Source organism: Pollachius pollachius, assembly GCF_949987615.1.
Source record: "Pollachius pollachius genome assembly, chromosome: 15".
Taxonomy (NCBI): domain Eukaryota; kingdom Metazoa; phylum Chordata; class Actinopteri; order Gadiformes; family Gadidae; genus Pollachius; species Pollachius pollachius.
The window spans coordinates 11,549,685-11,571,305 of NC_136948.1; the positions used below are offsets into that span (position 1 = coordinate 11,549,685).

The window sequence follows — 21,621 nt, forward strand, 5'->3', positions numbered from 1 at the left end:
AAATTGTTTTAAGGACGATGCAATAGAATGGCAAACAATTTGAAATAACCACTGACTGGAATACGACAAAGCGTGAATAGGCCTACTGGGTGAACGCCACAGACCAGCCGTGGATTTAAATCTCTAACAGCCCACAGCAGGGTCTGTAGGTCTTAATATTTATGATCCTAGCTGGATGTCGATTCAAGCTCCGATATATTTTAATAAACCGGGGGGGGGGGGGGGGGGGATGTAGACCTCCTCAGGCCTCTCCAAGGTCCCCGGCGGTCTCCTTTCGGGGTGTTTCCCCGTTAATTGGCCGCAGTTGAACCGGGAGCAGTAAATCAAGAACCTCGGAGTGTCCTGAGAGTGGGACCACCCACGACCTATTTTCTGTGGGCTTCTTTTGACAGACAATGTGGGCTAAAGGTACTCGAGGAGGCAATGTTCTAGACTCATGAATGGACTTTACAAGAGCAGTGGTCCCCTACTGTCACATTAAGCTGAATTGCGGGGAAAAACTGAATATCTGTTTGAATGGAGGCCTATTACATATGCCTTGATTATTGTAAATAAATAGACCGTTTAACGAGATGTCCTACCGTCCGTTATGAGAAATGGCCAAGACAAAAACTAGCTTCACATGCAATGAAAACATCAACACATTATATCAGAATGTTAGTTTTATTCATCGATCAATACAGGGCCTGGTCTGTACGAACTTTAAGACACACTTGTTTACTGGACAAATTATTTAGTTTTAAATTCCCTCTTGAAGTTGTCTTGTCATCCTAAAATCATCTCGTCCGAATTAGTCAAAAAGGAAGACGGTTTCTCCGCAACGGCTTGTTTAAAGTAGTGCTTCCTTTGTCTTCCATTACGACATCTTACAAACCTAGACAACTAAAATACCAAGGCTGCTCTTGATAAAATACCTTTTCAGGTTCCGGAAACCTCCAAAGGGTTTGGGAAAAGGCAGCGCGGCGTCCAGAGCCACGCCAATATCTAAGGTAGGCCTTTAGGTAAAATATCAGATGACGAAATTAGGAATTACTTAATTAGGGCAACTAAGCCAAGGTCACAGAAATATTATATTGTTTCTCATGTCAGCCTCCTCCCTTTTCTAAATGAAAAAGATTTCAGTTCCCTTGAGCTCCGTCCCCTTTTTTGGTTAAAGCATATCCCCTCAATCCTACCAAAATTCTAAAATTATTAATTATGCAAAAATGTTAAATCAAAGGTTTTCTAACGTAGACAAAAGCGTTTGAATGCAAACCATTTTTACTGCAGACCATCTTAACCTTTCATGCCTACGAGATTCCAGGGTGAATATCGCCTGCTCATTACAGTAAAACGACCCAGAGAAAGGAGAATACAGGCTTTCTATATTCCTACACCAAGTTCCTTTATGCTCCACAACTTGCTACTCTTAATGGTGGCTTCTCTGTGCTCCTTCCTTCACTGGGCGGCTGGCAGGAAGTTGCCCCTTCGAGGCTGAATAGTGACCACTTTTGTTCTCGCTCACAGTCGCCTGCAAACCTAAAAGAAAATCCCTCCCACACCTGCAAGGCTGGGGGAAGTAGCATGTCTTTGAATAACTGGCGAGGAAGTTACAAGTAAACTGCTTTTAAAGATTGGAAGCGGCAATAGAAACGCTCTTTTCATGTAACAGTAAGAAGAAGAAAAACGATGTCAGTGAAAACGGGATTTCCTGTTTTCGGGGCGGAGGGGGGGGCACGGAATCAGAGAGGGCCTTGAGAGGGAGAAAGGAATGAAAATGGAGGATGGTGCATGAGTGGGGAGGACTAAGGGTGTGGGACTCACTCCTCATACGCAGCGCACCCAGAAACACACACAGCTCACCATTCACCCTCAATGGGAATACTGCTTCTAATTACCTGTTTTATCTGGAAACTCATGTGTTGGTGTTCACCGTAGCGACCAGGGAAACCTGTTGAGTGCAACCCTTTATCAGAACAACAAGATTAATATTCAAGTGAATATGTATGATGACACCAACGGGGCCCTGGTGAGGCGGCCCTTTGTCCCCGGGCCCCCAGGGGACGGTTTGCACAAGGTCAACGTTACAACGTTCCTCCATCCGCTGTGGAGCGTGTCAGTGGCTGGTGTTAGGGTGTTAGGGCAAACGCATGGCTGAAATATTCTGCAGCTCAGCTCAACGCAGATGGTACCGCTCGAATCAGAGTGTTCTGCTCAGTGCAGAGTGTTCTGCTCAGTGCAGAGTGTTCTGCTCAGTGCAGAGCGATCTGTTCTGTGCAGAGCGTTCTGTTCTGTGCAGAGCGATCTGCTCAGAGCCGAGCGATCTGCTCAGAGCCGAGCGTTCGGCCAAGTACCCCTCGGGATGCAGCAGAGAAAAATGACTCAAAGTGAAAATGCTTTTCTTTCCCATAGCTCTGTATTGAATTCCTGTGGATGTATCCTGTATTTGATATATATTTTGTATTTTGTGTAGAGCACAAAGGCGGGCTATTTCTGGGAATCTATACTTGGAATAAGGCTTACCAGGGGAGATGTGTGTAGAATCCCTTTATATCAAGTGAACCTTTCTCTGCACCGCCTGATGAGACTGCTTAATCCGCTGCTACACACATTATCTTATGCTCTATTAAACGGCCTTGCTGCCCGTGTAACATCCGGGCACCCAGCGACTCATCATAATATCTTTAAAATAGTTCCTCCTTAAAAACTGTGCATTATCTTTCTCCACTGTAAAGGAAATTGTGCCAAAAAAGTATTCATTTTCAGCTTGAAGCTGATGTTTGTACAAGTGACTATAGCTGTTATCATTAAACTGCAAAGCTTGTTGTTGGTGACAAACAAGCCTGTTGGTTTGCTCTGTATAATAACAACACGGCTGCCTGCACAACAACACCTCATTGTCTTGGAGCTGTGGATTTACCATTGTTGGGCTCTAAAATGACTTTCAATTGCTTTCAAATTGCCGTTTGTGTCGGAGATGTGTGCGATATTCCCTTCAGGCAATTAGGTGGAGAAAAAAGAATCGGGCCTACTGTTCATAGAAACCTTAATAACACAGTTCCGTCAATGTTCTGGGAAAAACAATTTAAACAATTCACTAACATAAAAGGGAGTAAACGCTTTCCAAAATAATTGCAGATTGCTTACTGCCAGGGGTTACTGCCTGGCGTCTCAGTCCTTTCCCTAGATAGAAGACTTTTAAGATATAACAACAATACTCAGCTGTTTCCTTTTCACTGGTGAAGACAATTGAATATTATTGTTAGGATTTTATGGTTTGATCTTTTTTAATCCTCAGTTTATTAGTCCCTAAAACTAAAACTACAACTACCTACAACTAAAATCATGCTAAAACGCAAACATATTTTTAATCATCGGTTATTTGAACACATGTTGTAAACGCGGATAGGTTCTTAGGGGTGTTATTAGGATGGATGATGAGGATTTTGTGAATGCTTCAGAACTGGGTACATGTTGAGCAGATCAAGTGAAAACATTACAAAAGAGAAAGAGTAGTACGCGTTGACATGTCGATTTACAGTATTATCGCCATTAGAACTTCTACAGCGGCTACTTCACTAAATAACAGATCCGCTTCAGGGTCCAGGGAAGGAAGTGGAGGTAACATTTGTAGAAGGGATTAATTTGAACACAAATCATCAAAACAGGGAACATTTTTAACAAAACCGAATACACTGGTGGATCAACTGTTAATGGTTTCTTTATTCATGGAACCCAACGGAAAGATGTTGAACAAACTCGGTTTCACAGCAAAAACCTTGAATTTCTTTCACTGGGAATGATCAACTGAAAGAGATTCGCCCTTTACATTCATCGGGAAGTCATCGCTGAAAGTAAAGCACTTAAATGTGGGAGAAACAAAAGAGACACATTTTGAGGTGTACAATGAGGTAACCCTAAGCTGCATCGGCTGAAGCTGATACACATAGTGAGACGCGTGGGCAGGCTCTGAGCGAGCGGCATAGATTAGCACCAGTGTTTACCATGGTCTATTATCGTAACCAAGCCTTGATGGCAAGGTCAGAATAATAATAAATGCATTGCAAATAATCAACGTCAATGGAAATGGAAATGCGTGGCTCCAATTGAGCCAAACGTAGTGAAAAGAGCGCTGCAATCCTTCAACGGCCAAGCTTTAAGGTCTCCATTCTCGAGAATCCATTCAGAATGGGATAAGATTGGAAATATTTTCATAATGGCCATATCTGCATACAGTAGCATGTCGTGTACATAACCTGTGGATATCGAGCCCTTTGTCCGTCATAGACACACAGTGGATATTCAGCTCAGCGCAGGCAGAAGAGAGATGTCTGAGCCTTCTACGCTCTGTGATGTTGATGCCACTTTGTCCTTTCATCCAAGACTATATTGTGTCAGAGTGCAAGGTAAAGGGCACATCTGAGTAGCCGGGGAATGAGAGCAAACAAGCAAATAGCGGGGAATAAATCGCGAAGGTTGTAAATTCACAAAAATCGGCATTCTGTTTATTCAGGCAGATTTTTTTTTAGGCCTAAAGTGGAGGATTATTGTGAAATATGACCATGTAAGGCCACAAACTGAGTAATGTAAAGTGTCTCAAATTGGTGACCCCAAAACCTTCACCCTCAGAAACACAGCAATATAAAGAACCCAAATACTTTCAGTTCATGCACTTTCTATTACTTCAATCCACACTCAGTAGAAACACAGCTCACTTCTTCTACAGATAAAACCACAGCAGAAAAAAAGACATCTCACTTCTACAGATAAAGGATTTGAAGGGAAATGCTTTCTGAAGTTGGACTTTTTCTAAGTCCTGTATCTCATAACATTTTTGAATTATGCTGCTAAATAATACTGATGACTGGTGTGTAAGCTATCCAGCAACATGCCTACAGTACCATTTAACTCCTCTTCAAACAGAATGTCCCGTGAATGCATCAGAGATGTGGTCGTTAGAACCATCAGTCATTTACAATAATGTACTTCATCTCATACAGGGGGTACAGATACCCACTTATAGTTGTAGAGAGCAACTGTGTAGCACCAATACGTACGTTTGGATTAACTGGGTGGTGACCGCATGACAAAGATAAAGGACTAGCAAACATGTGATGATACCTGTACCATTATCACCATCACTGCGTGAGTGCACTGACTGTACAAAGAGGATCAATTCAATGAGGAGAAGAATGGACAAACGGGAGACATTCCATCTTAACTGATCTTACACGGTATGACATCGGTAGAATGGTTAAAAGACGAATGGACGAAGAAGGAAATTGACAGCTGGGGGTGACCGATAGTGAGCCGGGATGAGTGTGACAACAATATGCAAATGCAAAGGCTGGCATCCAATGACAAGCCCCCGTTTTAGCTGAAACCCCGGAAGAAGAGGATGTCCTGAGGAGGAGAGAGAGCAAGGGTAGAGAGTGATGTATGAGGGGTCAAAGGGCAACCACAGTGGAAGCATGCAGTCTGGAGGGGTCAAAGGTCACACAATGGCGGCATGCTAACGGAGGTCGTGCACGAGGACCGAGACATGATGGAGATCATGAATGAAACAACTGTGTGATGTTGTATCCATGACGATGAGGAGGATGATGCAGGGGGTCAGCGAGATGCAGGTGGACGATCGGCGCGGAGGGTCAGACAAGCACAACGTGGACCCGACAGCATGCCTCATGAGGTCAAGGGAAGAACAGCTCCAGACGCATCGCAAAGAAAACGTTTAGCTTCAAATGTTGACATCATGAGTGGGAACGCACGGTTTGAGTTACCAGGGCAGGATCAAAAAACCAGGAGACGGCTTGTGGCGTCAGATTGTTTTCATCATGTTCAATCTCAAACTGTAATCCATTTGAAGCATACAAGAAATTTGCTCCACACAATGTTACAGTGTTCCACCCGCCAGGTGGAAAAGAAGAGAGACCCGAGGCGGCTCAGAGCTGATCGGTCCGTATTCAAACACTAGGTTTTATCGCTGCAGTCTAACATCCCATCGGATGTAAGACTGACAAGAGTAATCAAACTTAAGGCTTACGGACCAATTACGTTGATCAAAATATTCAGTCTTTCAGGATTGTGGCTTTTTAGACACGCTCGCTCCTTTTGATTGCAAAAATAAAAGTCTGGGATCGTCCGTTTACGAGCTTTACGGTATTTATTTCACCGAAAAAAGAAAACATGAAGGATCAACATAAACCTTTTCTAACATATATATCAAAGGGGCTGTCACTGAGCGGTTAAAATACTGTACCGCTTCCCGTCTACCTATTCACCTGTGGGTCCTCTATTAAATACACACAAGTGCGCTTCATTAACACAAATACGGCATCCCAAGCATTTCAAATGCAAAATGTTTTTACTAAATGAAAACAGATAAAACAATAATAATACAATTAACTCAAATATCCAAGCCAGAACCATCTTGTATATTAACAAATAAATCAAACATTATGTCAAACCCAAAAATACACAGACCCTCCTCGCGTCCACCGCAAGGGCCTGACGTGCGCCTCCCGACGCAAAACCACAACAGGTTCACGACTGCATCGAAGCGTCTGTGTGGTCATTGCGTTGCGTCGACGTGGAACCATAACTGAGCCTACGGTCCCGGATCTACCTGTCCAGCGGCTGAACCTCGCCCAACTGGTGTGGGCGGGTGGACCCTCATCCCTCAGGGATGGAGGGGGGGTCGGAGGGGGAAGGCAGGCGATTGGCCGTTCTCGGCGGCAGTGAGAGAGCGCTCTGGTACGGGGCCACAGCGAGGCGCCGGCGCTAATGAGTGGTTCTGGGGGTAAACAGGGCCGCCTCGTTTGGTGGCCTAATTCAGGGTAACGACCCGGCCTGGGGTTTCCCAGGGCCGGGGCTTGTGTAACCCACCTCATGCCAGTGGGGGAGGGGCACGGCGGTCATATATGCTTTCAGCGTGGGAGTAGGGGGGGCGGGGCGGGGTTGGGGATGGGGTGGGTGATGTCCTCCTTTTTAGCCGATAAGGTTGTTTGTACACACCAATTATTGGATCACCTCAGCCGCGTGAGAAGAGCGTGCGTTCTCTGTGGCAAACTGACCTCGGGCGACCAGCGCGATGTGGGAAGGAGGAAATGGAGAGTGCGACGGAGACCGGGGGGAGGGGGGTGTTAGGGGCACGGAGGGGGGGGGGGGGGGGCGTTGAAGGGGATGTTCATCGCATTAGAACGAGGCAGAAGGGAGTCACGTACTGGGAGATGTCAGTCAAGCCATGTCTTTACTGTGTGTGTTTACCGCGTTATCTGGGATTCGTATTCATCCTACATGATATTAATATAAGAAAATATAAATTAATTTGGGGGGAGGGGAGGGGGGCGGTTGGTGATCCTGAATCAAAGCCTTCAAGGCACGGTTTCGAAAACGGCATTCTGGTGCCAGGGAAACCTCTGATCCATGTGCGGCAGAAAATATTCACCGCACATCCGCTTCGTTTGACTACCTCACCCGTTGTCGGTCAAACGTCCTCCCACCCCCACCCACCTGAAAAAGAATGGATGAGGATGCTGGAGCGCATTAGCCCTCCCCAGTGCTCGCTGACCTCGGCATGGAAGCCCCCCACCCCCGCCACGGTGTGGGGGTCTGCGTGGCAGCGTTACTCCCGCTCCACCGGCTCTCCAGCACGAGAAACAGAGCATGACATGAACCCAACAATGGCAGGCAGATGACGGCCTACTCTGCGTCGACGGGGCCTATCGCTGATGGGGGGGGGGGGGGGGGGACTAGGGACAATATGAATCATTAGGAGACACAGGTGGCCGAGGATCTAATGCGTTGCATATTGTATAGCTCAGCCGCCACTGTGCTCCCCAGCATCAAAGGGCCAGTGTCGGGACGCAATGCGTGTGCCCGGGCGGTTTGAACATAACAGCAGACTCCAACGTACTTAAGACGAAATATCGACAAGGACGTTGTGGGAAAAGTGACACTAAAAAAGGTTACCACAGCAACAGAGGGGGCAGAATTAAACAGAAGGCCGCTCACAACGTTGAGTACGTATCGATGCATTATGTTTTATAAAACACTGTCATGAACCATTTTACTGTAATATTTGCTAAATTAATCACTAATGTCTGAAAATTTAAAAATTTGGGGGCTGAAAGTTAGCGTAAACTCCTAATTTGCCATAGTACAGAGATTTTTCCAGAACTATAATTTGATTGAAACCGCAATTTGAAAATGATCGATCATTTAGCCAATGATCACTTTGAATTATAGGAACAGGACGAAACGTTCAATATTGAGAACTCAGTCGATGCTTGTTTGTGGCGACTCTTAATTGGCACAGTAAATAACACTGCCCCCCTCTGGCTTAGCTGGGTGACTGAATAATTGCCTTTGACTAGACGTCCTACTATCATAATCTAGCCATAGGTCAATTTAAAAATAAACTAAAGGGTAACTAAAGGGTGATTAAAGGGACAAATATAACGATGTTCAAAAGAAAATTCCATTTAAAAAAGAAGGAAAAAATATAAACTGTGTAAAGTTGTATTTCTAAAGAAGGAAATCATGAATCAAAAAATAATGTTTGTGTGTCAAAAATCACACCAAGCTGAAAAATAAATGTGTTATGTTTTTAATATTAGGGTGGCGATTAAAACAGACAGCTTCAAAAGCGTGTGGGACGCGCACACCTGTCTACTCGGCCCTCTAGGTGACCTCCCAGGTGACCCCCAAGGGGACCCTCCAGCTGACCCCGACGACAGCCACAACAACCCCAGCTCGCCACTGAGTGCCGCTTGGCATTTGACCTTATCACACGGCCCACGACATCCTGTTGACATTAAAGGTAATCCCTCCCACAGCTCATAGGCCCGGTTACCGCCGGCTGCCTGAAGCAGCCTCTGGTCGACATGCCTGCACAGGGGAACCACAGTCTGACATACAGACAGGTCGACGGCGCTACGCTGGGTCGAGCCCCCCCTACGGTTCACAGGCCTGCCGACCGCCAAGCTACTGGCTCACCGACGGAGACAAGGTCACGCGTTCAGAGAAGCACTACAGGCCCTGGTGTGAATAACAGACACCTTCCTCCCACTACACTTCAACACTGATGCCAACGTCAATCTACTGTGAGAAGGCAGAGCAGCAAGACCCATTAAGGCAGCGCATCTTGGCCTCTGTTGGGCTTCTATGGAGACACAATGTACCCTTAAGTGTGACTCAAGTCAGATCAATGCCTTTGTTTACCATTTCTGCACAGGGTGGCAGTATGCACTGCAACATGATACAGGTTCAGGTTGAAGCTTTTGTAATACCACTCAAACCTAAATCATCCCATTCCCTCAAGAGCAGATTCAGCAACATTTGAAGGACCACAGAGAATCCCTCATTCCGTTACAAGTCCCAGTCTGTGCTAATGGAGCAGGCTAGAATTCTTCTCCCAAAATTAACTCAAAAATTAACAAAATTAAATAGTGTAACATTCAATGTTAGAAACGAACTGCGCCTTGTGGACATCATTGTTCCAACATGATTTATAAACAGAGCCGTTTCATCTATTTATAAAATACAGCCAACACACCAGAAGAGATGAACTCAGAGGTAAAAGGTAACGACCCATTTATTTAGTGATACATTCTGCAAACTAGAAATTTTATTCAAACTTCAGAGGCTAAAAAATTAAAGAGGAAAATAAAGGGAGGCAATTCAGGGAGAGAAAGCATCAATTCACAAGCAAGGAATGCAATTTGTTCAATCAACAACACAAATCATACAGTTTAGTTCTGTAACAAAGCTTTTTTTTACGTTTTTACATTTTTTCTGCCATTCCTGTGGAGCTAGACCATGATACAAAATATACAATTATTAAACTTTGTAAAATCACCCACAGAGGCCTCTGAGAAGCGCTTGAATCAACATCGACAATACTTATCTACATCACTCTAAAGCTTTTTTGATCATAAATATAGCAGACATGAATGCATGTATGCACATTTGAATGCTTACAGGGTTACAGAGTATTAGACACGTGAATTTGTATTTTAAGTATGACATCTTCAAGAGTCCCGACAAAAAATAATAAAATAAAACGTTCAGGGTCAAGACTCCCAAGAGGACGAAAACAAAGACAAACCAGCGAGTTGGGACAGGTGTCCCGTGTGACTGCCCACGTGACGAGGTCAGCACCAAGTCCTCCAACATGGAGGCGGTAGTGAGCTTCCAGCAGTACTGCGGACCACATCCCATCTCATAGTGTTGGACTGATTAAGTACTCGGGGGGGGGGGGGGGGGGGGGGTGACATTAAAATTGGGTAAGGCAAATCGGTGAGCTTATTAATGAGCTGAAGAGAGATAGTAGTGGGGCTCAAGTCCCACCTACAGGGGGGGGGCGGGGGACACACACACACACACACACACACACACACACACACACACACACACACAGTCATGGCTGCTAAGGGTCAGACAGGTAATGCCACAACCAAAGTACGTTGATATGTACACAAGGGCGCAAGCATTAAGCAAATCTCTTGATCTTGAGTCAGGTTGACCTCTGTACAAGAATATACATAAGTTCCAGTCGAGCGAAGGTAACCCTGTGAGCGACGTCGTTTCTGTTTCAAAGCCGGTTATACAGACGATCAGTGCATATGACCATTGTCATCGTTGATCTACTACCTCACATCGTACACTTCTAGAACCCTGAACTTTGATACAATTCTAGATCTCTCACCTACATAAATATTACACAGGTAAACAGGTTGCTGAAGTTACTACAGGAGAGTTTCGGAGCTCGGGGGAGGAAAACATTGTCCTAAAAAGGCCATGGGCAATAGGTTTCTGCTAGTTACCAAAATAAGTTATCATTTACAGTGGACATATATTTTCTTTCATCAACGCCCACTTCCGTCAAATACTGTACATAAACATCAATCCAACTCCAACGGGCCAGCCTTATAAGCAAGGTCATCTACGTTTTCCTTTACAAGGAGACTCCAATACCTTCACACATCCATCTGTAGCGCACTCAGTGAACACTCGCTAAATAATTTAGAGCTAGAAAACTAATATTAGGATTAAATCACTAGAGAGGGATAAATTAAAAAAAACAGCCAAACACTAAAATCCAACTTAAAAAGGACAGCACCATATCCTCGGAATTGGAATAAGCTTAGGAAAATACTCCTGAAAAATAACGTGGCCATGCCCCTAACTTTCCAACTTACCATCACCTGCACCAATGGGGTTTGGTTATGGACCTTAGTGATGTGTTTGCTTATTCTTCGAGCCAACAACGGTCGGATAAGAAGTTAAGCAGTGAGTCAATGTTTAAGATCATCACTGTTGTTCACGGGGCTGGAAGAGGAGGCGTGACAAGAACTCAATGTTTTTACATTCCAACTAGGACTTCTGAATGTCCGCCATTTGGCCCCGTTAATGCCAATTATTCCCTTTAGGTACTGAGGTAAGATGGATGAAGGCTAAACTATATGAGGAACAAGCCCAGTCCCAGTGCCAGCGTGCACTGCAGGTTGGCCAGAGTGTGTTGAATCTGCTGGTGTAGCGAGAGGTAAGGGTGTCAAAGAGAATAGGAAGTATGTGATGCTGCTTAAAGAATCCTGCAGGATATTGCATGAAACATTTCATTAAAAAAGACTTGGAAATTCCACTCTGGATCGATGCCATGACAGGGTCGGGTGAGGTTAAGCAACAATACCAAACACCAAATATGTGCTTTCCATACAGATGCATGACTTGAGTGAACAAACTAAAATAGAAAAAAAAAAGTTTGATGGCAAAAACATTTTGACAAAACTTGCTTTTTCCTTTTTGAATCATACTTATCAATGTGTTTTTCCCTTTCGGTCCACCAAAAAAAACCAGAAGGGCCCCATTAGGATTCTCCGAACTAATTTCCACAACATCTTCTCAAACCAGAGACCTCTAATCAGTGGGTTTCCTTTTGTTTCCAGAATCAACAGTTGAATGATTAGCATCTCCCTCTCGGTTCCTCAGTGGTCTCAGACTGCAAAACCCCCCTTGTAGACCCATGAACATCTTCTCTTGGATTAACTAGAGCTATTCAAACTATCTAAATGGAGAGTTGGCAATGCCAAAATCGGGCATGGGATGGTTTTATAGGGCACTCTGCTATGAAAGCACACCTGACAGCAATTCTTCTAAGAGCTGGATGATACCGAGCTGATAGGATTTCTTATTTTCCGACTGAAAATTCCTGCTCAATTTGTTTGAATCCTTTGAGTGAGGACAGGGGGGACATGTTAGACTACCGATTAACAGGTCAGTTCCTCAACAAGAGTACAAAATAAACCCCTATCTCAATCTGCATGATTTATTCCTTGAAATTCAAAATATTTACATACACAAAATTCCAACAATGCAATTTTAGGTAGTTAGAAATTAAAAGAAAAGATGAATCTCAAACATGACAAAGTTTCATGAAATACATCGAAATACATGTATAGTTGGAGACTATTTGTTTTAAAAAGAGAAAATAACTGCAAATCAGATCAACTATAGCAGCAAACTTGTGCTCTGGCTTGGGAAAACGCGCCGATTAAATAGTGAATAAAAAGGCGCTTTATGACCGCAGATGTTATTGCATTCTGTTAATTTGTTCTTAGTTAAAACTTGCACGTAAAGACCAATTCAAAATAAAAAAATGCGTCACCTTCAAGTGAAGAGTATAAAACCCTCATGTATTCAGGTGAGTTAGGATTATGTTGCCCAGAGACATCAGTGCTTCAACTACTGGCATGATTGGATTTCAAAAACAATACCAAAAGCAAGACATACGATTCTACGCATACAAAACTGAAGAAGTCTCATGAAGGAGACGCTTGGCGCTGAAGGGCATCAATCATATGGCACCGTGATGTTGGGCAATGTTGATTTATGAATGAGTATCCATGTGACACAGAGACGGACACGGTCAATGCCCAGGCTGGCTGATACCCATCACATGACATTGGTTAACTTTATTATCATTATTTTGTTGGCTGTTTTTATTTTATATATATTTAATTATATATATATATATATTTAATTATATATATATATATATATAAAATGTGGACTAGGGTGAACTGAGTGTTAGTTATTGTTGGTATAGAGGAGAGTAGACTATGGGTTGGCATTGGGACACAATCCCATAAACTCCATCTTGTTTTTTATGTATAGTTTATATCGATTTGCATAATAACAAATCCACACACATAACAAAGTTTTTAACGGTGTCTTAATGAGACTTCATTGTACAAGGTAATATGGAAAATTACATGTTTCCATATTACCTTCCTCATCGGTCTAAGAAAGAATGTTTTTTATCCATTCCAGGCTTTTGAAATGGCTAGATACAACTTGATACAACTTGCCATTAAAACTTGAAAAAAAAAAAATCTAAAACCACAATAAAAAAAAAAAAGCAGAGGAAAATAAGTGATTAGAATGGTTTGTTTAGAGCTTACTGTGCTGTCATCCTATACAATTTACCCGTTTCTTAAAGGAGCAAAACTAACAGAAAACAAGAGCAGAGCGCCAGTGGCTGGAGGACAACAGTAATATTCACTGAATAGACATTTGTTAGAACTCCAGAAGAGCAGGAAAAAAGGCAGATAGTGCATAAAAAGGTTCTCTTTTTAATTTCTTTCATTTTTTAACTTAAAATCAAGCTGCATTAAATACAGGCTGTTTGTACAGGACAATTGCACTTCACAACAAAAAAAAAACTGAAATATACAAACACACACAAGGAAAATTTGTGAATCAAATTAATTACAGAAAGAAAAATATCCTTAGGCTGATTAATTAACTTGAAGAAAAGTAAAAGAAAACACCTGGTGGACCAAAGTTGTTTTGGATTACTTTGAGGGGAGGGAGGGAGATGTTGGGTTGGATGAACACAAAGGAAGGAGAGATGGGAGGGAGACAGAGTGGGGATGCTCCGTTCCAGAGTGGACAGGTGCTGCACAATCTCAGGCTTGTGTGCACACTTCTCCGTCTCCTCCTCTTCCCCATCCAATGAAATTCCCTTCTTGGAAAGCAAACGCTCCGACTGGAGGAGCGCTGACCGCAGAGCGGCGCTGGGGGGTGGGGGGCCCGGACAGGATGGTGGTTTAACTATGCTGTGTTAGTGGTGAGGGGGGGGGGGGGGGGGGCAGCGTTACCACATGTCGTCTGTGGACGCGGAGTCCTTGACAAGAGAGAAGGAGAAGGAAGGAAAAACCTTCAGACTCTGGCTCCACATTCCACATGGAGACCAACACGTTTCATCAGGGATATGCATCATACACGGTGGACGAGACGACGGCCCCGGACCTTGTGGCCGGGCGGGTCAGGCCCGTGGAATCAGTTCGGGTATCAGGACATTTACCTCCCCAGACACGGGGAGACAGACGAGCTGCTATGTTCAGCTATACGCTGCTACGGATTTGGGGAGGATTACATGGATGTTGGTGGCTTTGCACAGAAGGCCTTAAAAACACGAGCGGACGGCCTCATCCTTTCAGGCTGTCAGTGACCCAGCAGTACTGCGCCACTGCATTGCGGGAGGGCAGGCAGGTAGTCGACAAAACAACATGGCGTCAACTCTCAGGATAAGACCTGTGTGTGTGTGAGGGCCAGATCCGCTTCAGAATAAGATATGTGTGTGTGAGGGCCAGAGCCACCTCAAAATAAGACCTGTGTGTGATGAGCCAGATCAACCTCAGAATAAGACCTGTGTGTGTGAGGGCCAGATAAACCTCAGAATAAGACCTGTGTGTGATGAGCCAGATAAACCTCAGAATAAGACCTGTGTGTGATGAGCCAGATCAACCTCAGAATAAGACCTGTGTGTGTGAGGGCCAGGTAAACCTCAGAATAAGACCTGTGTATGCGGTGAGCCAGATTCTACAAGCTGAAACTACAAAGAGGCCGTACCGGTCATCCAATACTACACCCAGTTCAGATGACAAATGGCTGCTGCCAACTGAATGACTTCAAAGAATATTATTGGGGATGTCAATAATATTTACTATCATATTCAACACTTTATAAGGAAGAAATCTAAGTGCAGGGGCATTGCCCTGGCTATGTACTCAAGTAAAACAATGCCCACCAAGCCAAAATGGTACCAACTTAACCATGAAGGCTACAGTCCCAAATCATCTTGGTTCATAACAATCCAGCTCAATAGCTCATCTACATGCAGAACAGTTATTCTTTGTAGCTAACAGAAATGATGTCTTACTGTGTTTACTGGGCTTGGTTCAGACTAGTAAATAGCCCCTCAACCAAATTATGCGAAAGAGTGGAGGTGTATGATTAAAATTGATCAGTATCAGGAATTTAAATAATTATCTAATCAATATTCTAAACTACACAACATCAATGTGAACCATAAACATAGCTAAGTTTTTGTGAAATGTTTTGCTCATTCTACTTTTGGTTTGCAGGGAACATGACAGAATGTTTGTCTGCGAGGGTAAGCATGGCGACCCCAAGATCTCATCGACCAGCAGGAAGCACAAGGCTCTACTCGGTACCATGTTGGCTTCGAGATTCAGTAGGAAAACCAAGAAATACATGCATATTTCAGAATACATGCATGCATGGATGTATACCTTTTACCCTAAGAAACATTAATTCTGCCAAAAGGATTAAATGTATGAACCAATAGAAGAACCAGGAACCTGATATTGGGCTTGATATCAATAGACAATTTGGATCTTAACAGGTCTGATCCCAAGAGCTAAACTCACACACACACACACACACGCGGCTTATACGTCAATGGCAGATACTGGCAAATGCTGCATCACTGAACAATTTACCCATTGACTAAAACCATTTTTTTTAAAGAAAATCTAACTTTTAATATAATTTAAAATACTGTGGCAAGAGAGACAAAGGTGACTTGTATACTGCAGTGCTAAGCAAATATTTGCATGCAGAAAGTATTTTTGCCATTATAGTGGAGGAATTTCTGGTTTGCATATTTTCAGTGGGATAGAGAATAAGCATTGAAAGGCACCGTGTTGTAACATTAGGGACCCAGTGAAGATTGAGGCGGTACATGCAGTGTGTGAGGGAAGAGAGATCATTTGTGTGGGCTTCTGAAGAATGGCTGGTGACACATGGTGACCAATCCTTTTGCTTGGTAACAGGTAACCATTGGCAAAGGCTCACATTTCATTTTTCACAATACCCTTTTTGCAGAACTGTTTAGTCTATAACATCAAATTGACTATATCAAAGCAACGGGGTTTGCCATTGGAACAGGGATAACTGTAGGATACCTCCGCTTATAGTGTTTTAGGAGAGTATACCATATATTACTGTATACTAGGATATTATACTAAATGGTACTACGGCATACTTGCTCAGCCGAGCAACAACAAAATCTGTGATTTAATGTCCAGGACAAAAGGTTAAGAAGAGTCATGTCCAGTTAGAGATCAGTAATCTCCTTGATTTAGCACAAAAGGTGCAAACTCTTTAGAAGGACTAGTCAGAAGATATACATCACATCTGATTACAGTGAGCATATACTTAATGGGTCTGCCTACTCAAGGCTTGAGTCAGAGAGAAATGTCTGATCAGGAATGAGAAGGACCTATATTTTAGAGAGGGCCAGATGCAGATGTACTGAGGGGACCACACAAGTAAATTAAGAATAATGACAAAACAAAGTGTATTTGGCTGTTTCATAAATCTGCCAATGTTTCAATGACAGTAGAACTATCTCCTATGATATGGCATTTGATGCTTACCGTTTGGGTGTTAAGACCAATTATCATATATATGCAAAATATGTGGTGGTGTAGTGCTTAAGAATTTTTCATTTTAGTACAGTACTTTTTTTTCCAAAACATATTGATCAGAAGTTGTGTTGTTAGAACGAGTAATGTTATTTACTCTGGGTTGTGATGAAGAAGATTCTGGCTTTCATTTTGTTGTGGTTGTAACAATTAACAGCTCTAAGAAAATTAATTAAAATACCCCTCTCAGTGCACATTTTCTTTTGAAAAATGTATAAAGTACATGACATGTTCAATTGTTGCATGTTCAATACGAACTTGAAAATGCCTTCCCTCTGCGCACCATGTTTACACAATTAACCGTTATTATGTGCCTGCAAATGTATGGCATGCTTTTGTATTGAGGTGTACTGGGCTTATCTTATTTAACCATGAGTAGAGCAATTGAATAAAACGATATTGCACTATTGAACACTCGAACATCTAGTTGACCGTACCGCCAAAAAAAAGTACCGCCATAAAAGCATCACTAAAAAGACAAAATAACTTAAAAAGGAATGCATGCCACGAGGATCTCAAGTGTACAAGCCGCGCATCAACAGCATGCAGTCAAACCAGACGTTCCCAACAGGGGCGCGAGTCATGGAGGTGCTGGGATACTTACTGTGTCATCACTTCGATAGGGGTTCAGTTTGATGTACATCGCTTCCACCACGCTTCGTCTGGAAAGAAGAAACACAATTACCCTCAAAACAATCAACAGCCATACATTCTCTTCTGCTGCTCAATAAGCCAGCGGCATTCCCCTTTCCCACGTGAGATGGAGTCGTAGTGATGGACCATGTTGACTTACTTGCTGGCCAGCTCTCCTCCCGGGGGAAGGTTAGGGATGCTCTCCGACGCCAGCGTCCGCATCACATGCACCAAGTCCGGGACCCCCTCGTCACACTGCTTCTTGATGATCTCTGTACGGAAACACAAACAAAAGGACCGAATTAACCTTAACTCAAGACATCCATTCAGAGTTTGATTAATCTATACACACGCTCTGCGTTTCAACCTATTACAGAAAAGAGGGGTGATGTTAAGTCTCATGGGTCAACATGTGACGCCATCGGCGATGACTTTCAATGCAAACTGTTGCAGTCCTCTTTATATTGGAGCAAATTACTGACCATCACCCTTAAACACGAGCTGAACTAATCACGGTAAAATCAATATGGAGGAAACCAACCTGAAAAGTGTCTGAAAGTGTCTATTATTCTATTCAGCAGAGCGGTTGGCATTCTGCTCTATTCCAACATGGTAAGGTCAGCCTCCCATTAAGCCACAGAAGGACACCACATTGCTAAAGGTGAATTGAACAGAGCTGAATGCAGCTTTGGCTAAGCTTTGCAAAATATGGACTGAGTTATAGTGATTATTATTTTTTCTTATAGCTAACAAGGTTACACAAAACACTTGCCTTCTACTCTATTCTCCAGGTATTTATCCAGGTCCATCTCCCTTTTAACCGCTTCCGGAGACACCTTCGGAGCCCCAGGGAAGCAGATCAGAACCACACTCATATTGTCCCGACTTCCCTGTTGGAAAAAAAGAGAATATGGTGGGAGAGAAGCAAATTAACATTCATGGTTTTTCAAGGTTTTTCAGACTGCTGAATGTGCAGTTTCATAAAAGCCCCCATTTTGTTAAGTTGGGGGTCCACAATACCTTGTACAAGCAGGTGTCAACGATTTCATTGCAGACTCTCTCAAGGTCATCTGTGACCTCTAGCCGGGATCTAACGAACTCGCAAAGTTCCTCGTTGGCCATAACGTCCCAGATGCCGTCGCACGCCAGCACAATGAACTCATCGTCGCCCTCGCACCGCTCTATGGCGTACACCTCGGGCTCCGGGGAGACCAGCTGCTCCGTCGGACCCTTCCCATGCACACACTTGTAGTCGAAGTCTCCCAGCGCCCGGGACACCGCCAAGGAACCGTTCACTCGCTGGATCATGACCGAGCCGCCGGCGTTCTGGATGCGCTCCTTCTCCAGGGGGTTGCTGGGCTTGTGGTCCTGTGTGAAGAAGTGCACCGCTCCCCCCCGACTGAGGAGCCCCCGAGAGTCTCCGCAGTTGATGAAGTAGACGTGGCCCGGGGATATCATCACGCCCACAGCAGTCGAGCCGCTGCGGTCCACGCCGTTCTTCTTCTCCGAGATGCTCCTCATGTGCTCGTCGATCTGCAGGAAGCCGGTTCGGATGCCGCTTTTCACACTCTCTACAGAGGGGTTCTCATCCAGGGCGCTCTGGAAGTCTGGGTTGCTGGTAATGTGCTCCAGCAGGTGCTCGCAGCAGTACTTTGCCACCTGGGAGCCGGCATGCCCGTCATAAACGGCAAAGAAGGACCACAGATCCAGACCGTTGGCAAGGCCAACGACGGCTGTGTGCGCGTCCTCCATTTCCACCCTCCACCCCTGCATACTGCTGAGTCCGTAGGTCAGGCTGTTGCCGTTACCGTGAGCGTTGTGCTTTTCCATCTTTGGCTTGTCCAAAAATGCCCCCATTATATCCTTTTTGTAACCTATAAAACAATAAAAACACGAAATAAACAACTTTTAGTAAGAGACAAAACAGACACATGATGCTTACAATCAGCCAGAAGTTGCCTTACATGAAGTCATTATATTACAGAATTATATCGGCAATAATGCCATTTCCCGAAATACATTGAGCACAATATATAGGAGTTCAGTCATCCTTTTATGGTAAAAAGATTAGCATCTTGGAGCTCAGTTCAGCCACCCTGCTCCAGTCTAAAAATAGTAGAGTTGGGTTCATATTTGGCTGCATATTGGAACACTGACTGCTAGCTTAACTATTAAAGCAGACGGCCTTTGACCCTTGCATGATACTGCATCGAGAATAACGAGCAACCGATTGTTATTCTAAACGCATCACCAGATAACACTCAATTAAGTTGAGCACACGTACATGATCTCTGATCCACTGACAGGTTAGTTAAAAACAAATACAATTGTGAGTGTTGGTCATTAAAACTAGTTGAGTAACTGAACGTGCGACGGAGAAGGTTTACGCGTTGGTTGTAAATACCACGGATGCTATTTTGGATAATAACTGCCTTGAGAACATAACCAAACTGAGCCCGATTCACTGTGAGGCCTTGACCCTTGTCCCTGACCTGGCTAACTTTAAGAGGCCTCTCCACCTTTCAGTCCAAAGGCAAGGAGAGCCGCGGCCTGCTGGGTTAGCTCAGTGCTAGCTAAGGCTATCCGAGGAGGGCTGGCTTCACACCGATACTTAGATTACAAAAGAAATACGCATTCATTCAAGTGGATGACTTACCAAATATCCGAACAATCGGGTTACAGCAACGGAAATTGCGGCGGTTCAGAGGAACGACTAGTCGCAGATACCAAACAGGGTTGACCGAAGAGATGAGGGGTTAGCTAAGCTAGCTTGCTAGTTAGCTAGCAAACGTCTCTCAGATGCAGTGCATGTAATGTGTGAAAGTGCGGAACTCCCTGTTCTGTGTGAGCCAGGGATGCATTACTTATCTCGGCTGTTAATTTAAGGTATAGCCTAACTGGTTATCTGATCAAGTTTTTGGCCGGAGCTGTTGTCGCCAAACAGAGAGAAGCAGAACGCTAGCCCCAGCCTCTCCACTTGACAGCTTGACAGCCCGCTAGCTAGCTGACGGGGACGCGCAGACCCAGAGCCCCGGATGTTACCGGTTGCGTACTTCAAAACATGACATCATCCCCATCGAGCTCTTAGCCCTGTTCTGCAGTCTTCGTGTATTATGTTGTCCGGGCAACGCTACGTAATAACATTACAGAAATGTAAATAAACCCACGGAAGTATCAGTGTTGTTATGTGATGATGTTCCACCTCAATGAGTTTGGTGTATGGATAACAGGGCTGAGCCTAAAAATGGTTAACTTCCGGACACCTTTGTGAGATCAATGGTGAGCCATGATGCAGCAGCCCTTCTCCAAAGTCTCCCAGGAGTCATCCAGTCCGACGTCCCCTATCTTAAAATGCTTTATCAGTAGGCCATATATGGCCAAAACATAGGAAAATCGTTGACAAGGGAAGAGATCATTTTCTTATTTTACTGATACAAAAAATACATGTCTAAAAGGAGATCAAAATAACAAAAAGCAGCAAAAAATTAAAGAATAGGAAGAACCATGACAAAACGATTCATGGCCTCACATGATGCCAAAGGGATAGAAAAAATTTGAAAATTGAGAACGGAAAATTCTACAGTTTTATTTTGCAAGATGCAGACCGACTATCGAAAACAAAGAAGTTGCAATGGAAAAAAGAAGAGGAAAATCGTTTAGTTGCATTCCAAGGAGCCGGCCCTGGATATTGAGATGGCGACCTCAAGGATATTTTTACCAAAATAAAGTTATTGAAAAAGCTCAGGGCTCCTCATTGAAATCCCTTAAAAGCTATTATTTGTGGGCAAAAGGAAAAACGTTTTCACCATGATATATGGATAACCCTTATACTTCGGTGACTAACTGTTATAGAACGACACATTCAATGCATTTTGTGAACAGCAAATTCCTTTGCAGTTCTAGACAATAATCTAGACAATTAATTATGGCAGGTCTGACAAACAAAAGAACCACAAAATTGTTTGTGTCAAATCTACATTTTTCATGACGTAAATTGTGTTGTAAATGGCTTTTATTCTTAACCCATTTCACACCATGGTAACAAACAATACTTTTTTTGTTTTTGTTTTGGAACGCACTGTATGTTGATGATAAATGGATGGATAAGTGGAACAATAAACATTAAGGCCTACCATATGATATATTTTTATGACATAATTTGCCCTAAAAGGCATCAGTCATTTAATTATGCATACCTATTAATACAAAAGAA

At 43.6% G+C, this 21,621-nt stretch overlaps 1 protein-coding gene across 2 annotated transcripts; it reads right to left on the reverse strand.

Moving 5' to 3' along the window:
• Positions 1-1,888: 1,888 nt before the first annotated feature.
• ppm1aa (protein phosphatase, Mg2+/Mn2+ dependent, 1Aa) lies at positions 1,889-20,413 on the reverse strand. Of its 2 annotated transcripts, none has more exons than XM_079752979.1 (6): positions 20,065-20,413; positions 18,429-19,282; positions 18,181-18,298; positions 17,569-17,680; positions 17,380-17,437; positions 1,889-1,930 (listed from the first exon to the last, which is right to left on the reverse strand). In XM_079752979.1, the coding sequence occupies exons 2-6, from the start codon at positions 19,263-19,265 to the stop codon at positions 1,895-1,897; spliced, it is 1,161 nt and encodes a 386-aa protein (XP_079609105.1). In that variant the 5' UTR covers positions 19,266-19,282; positions 20,065-20,413; the 3' UTR covers positions 1,889-1,894. The 2 variants fall into 2 exon arrangements, with proteins under 2 accessions (XP_079609105.1, XP_079609106.1); XM_079752980.1 differs by lacking the exon at positions 1,889-1,930 and adding an exon at positions 9,557-14,167.
• Positions 20,414-21,621: the final 1,208 nt, after the last annotated feature.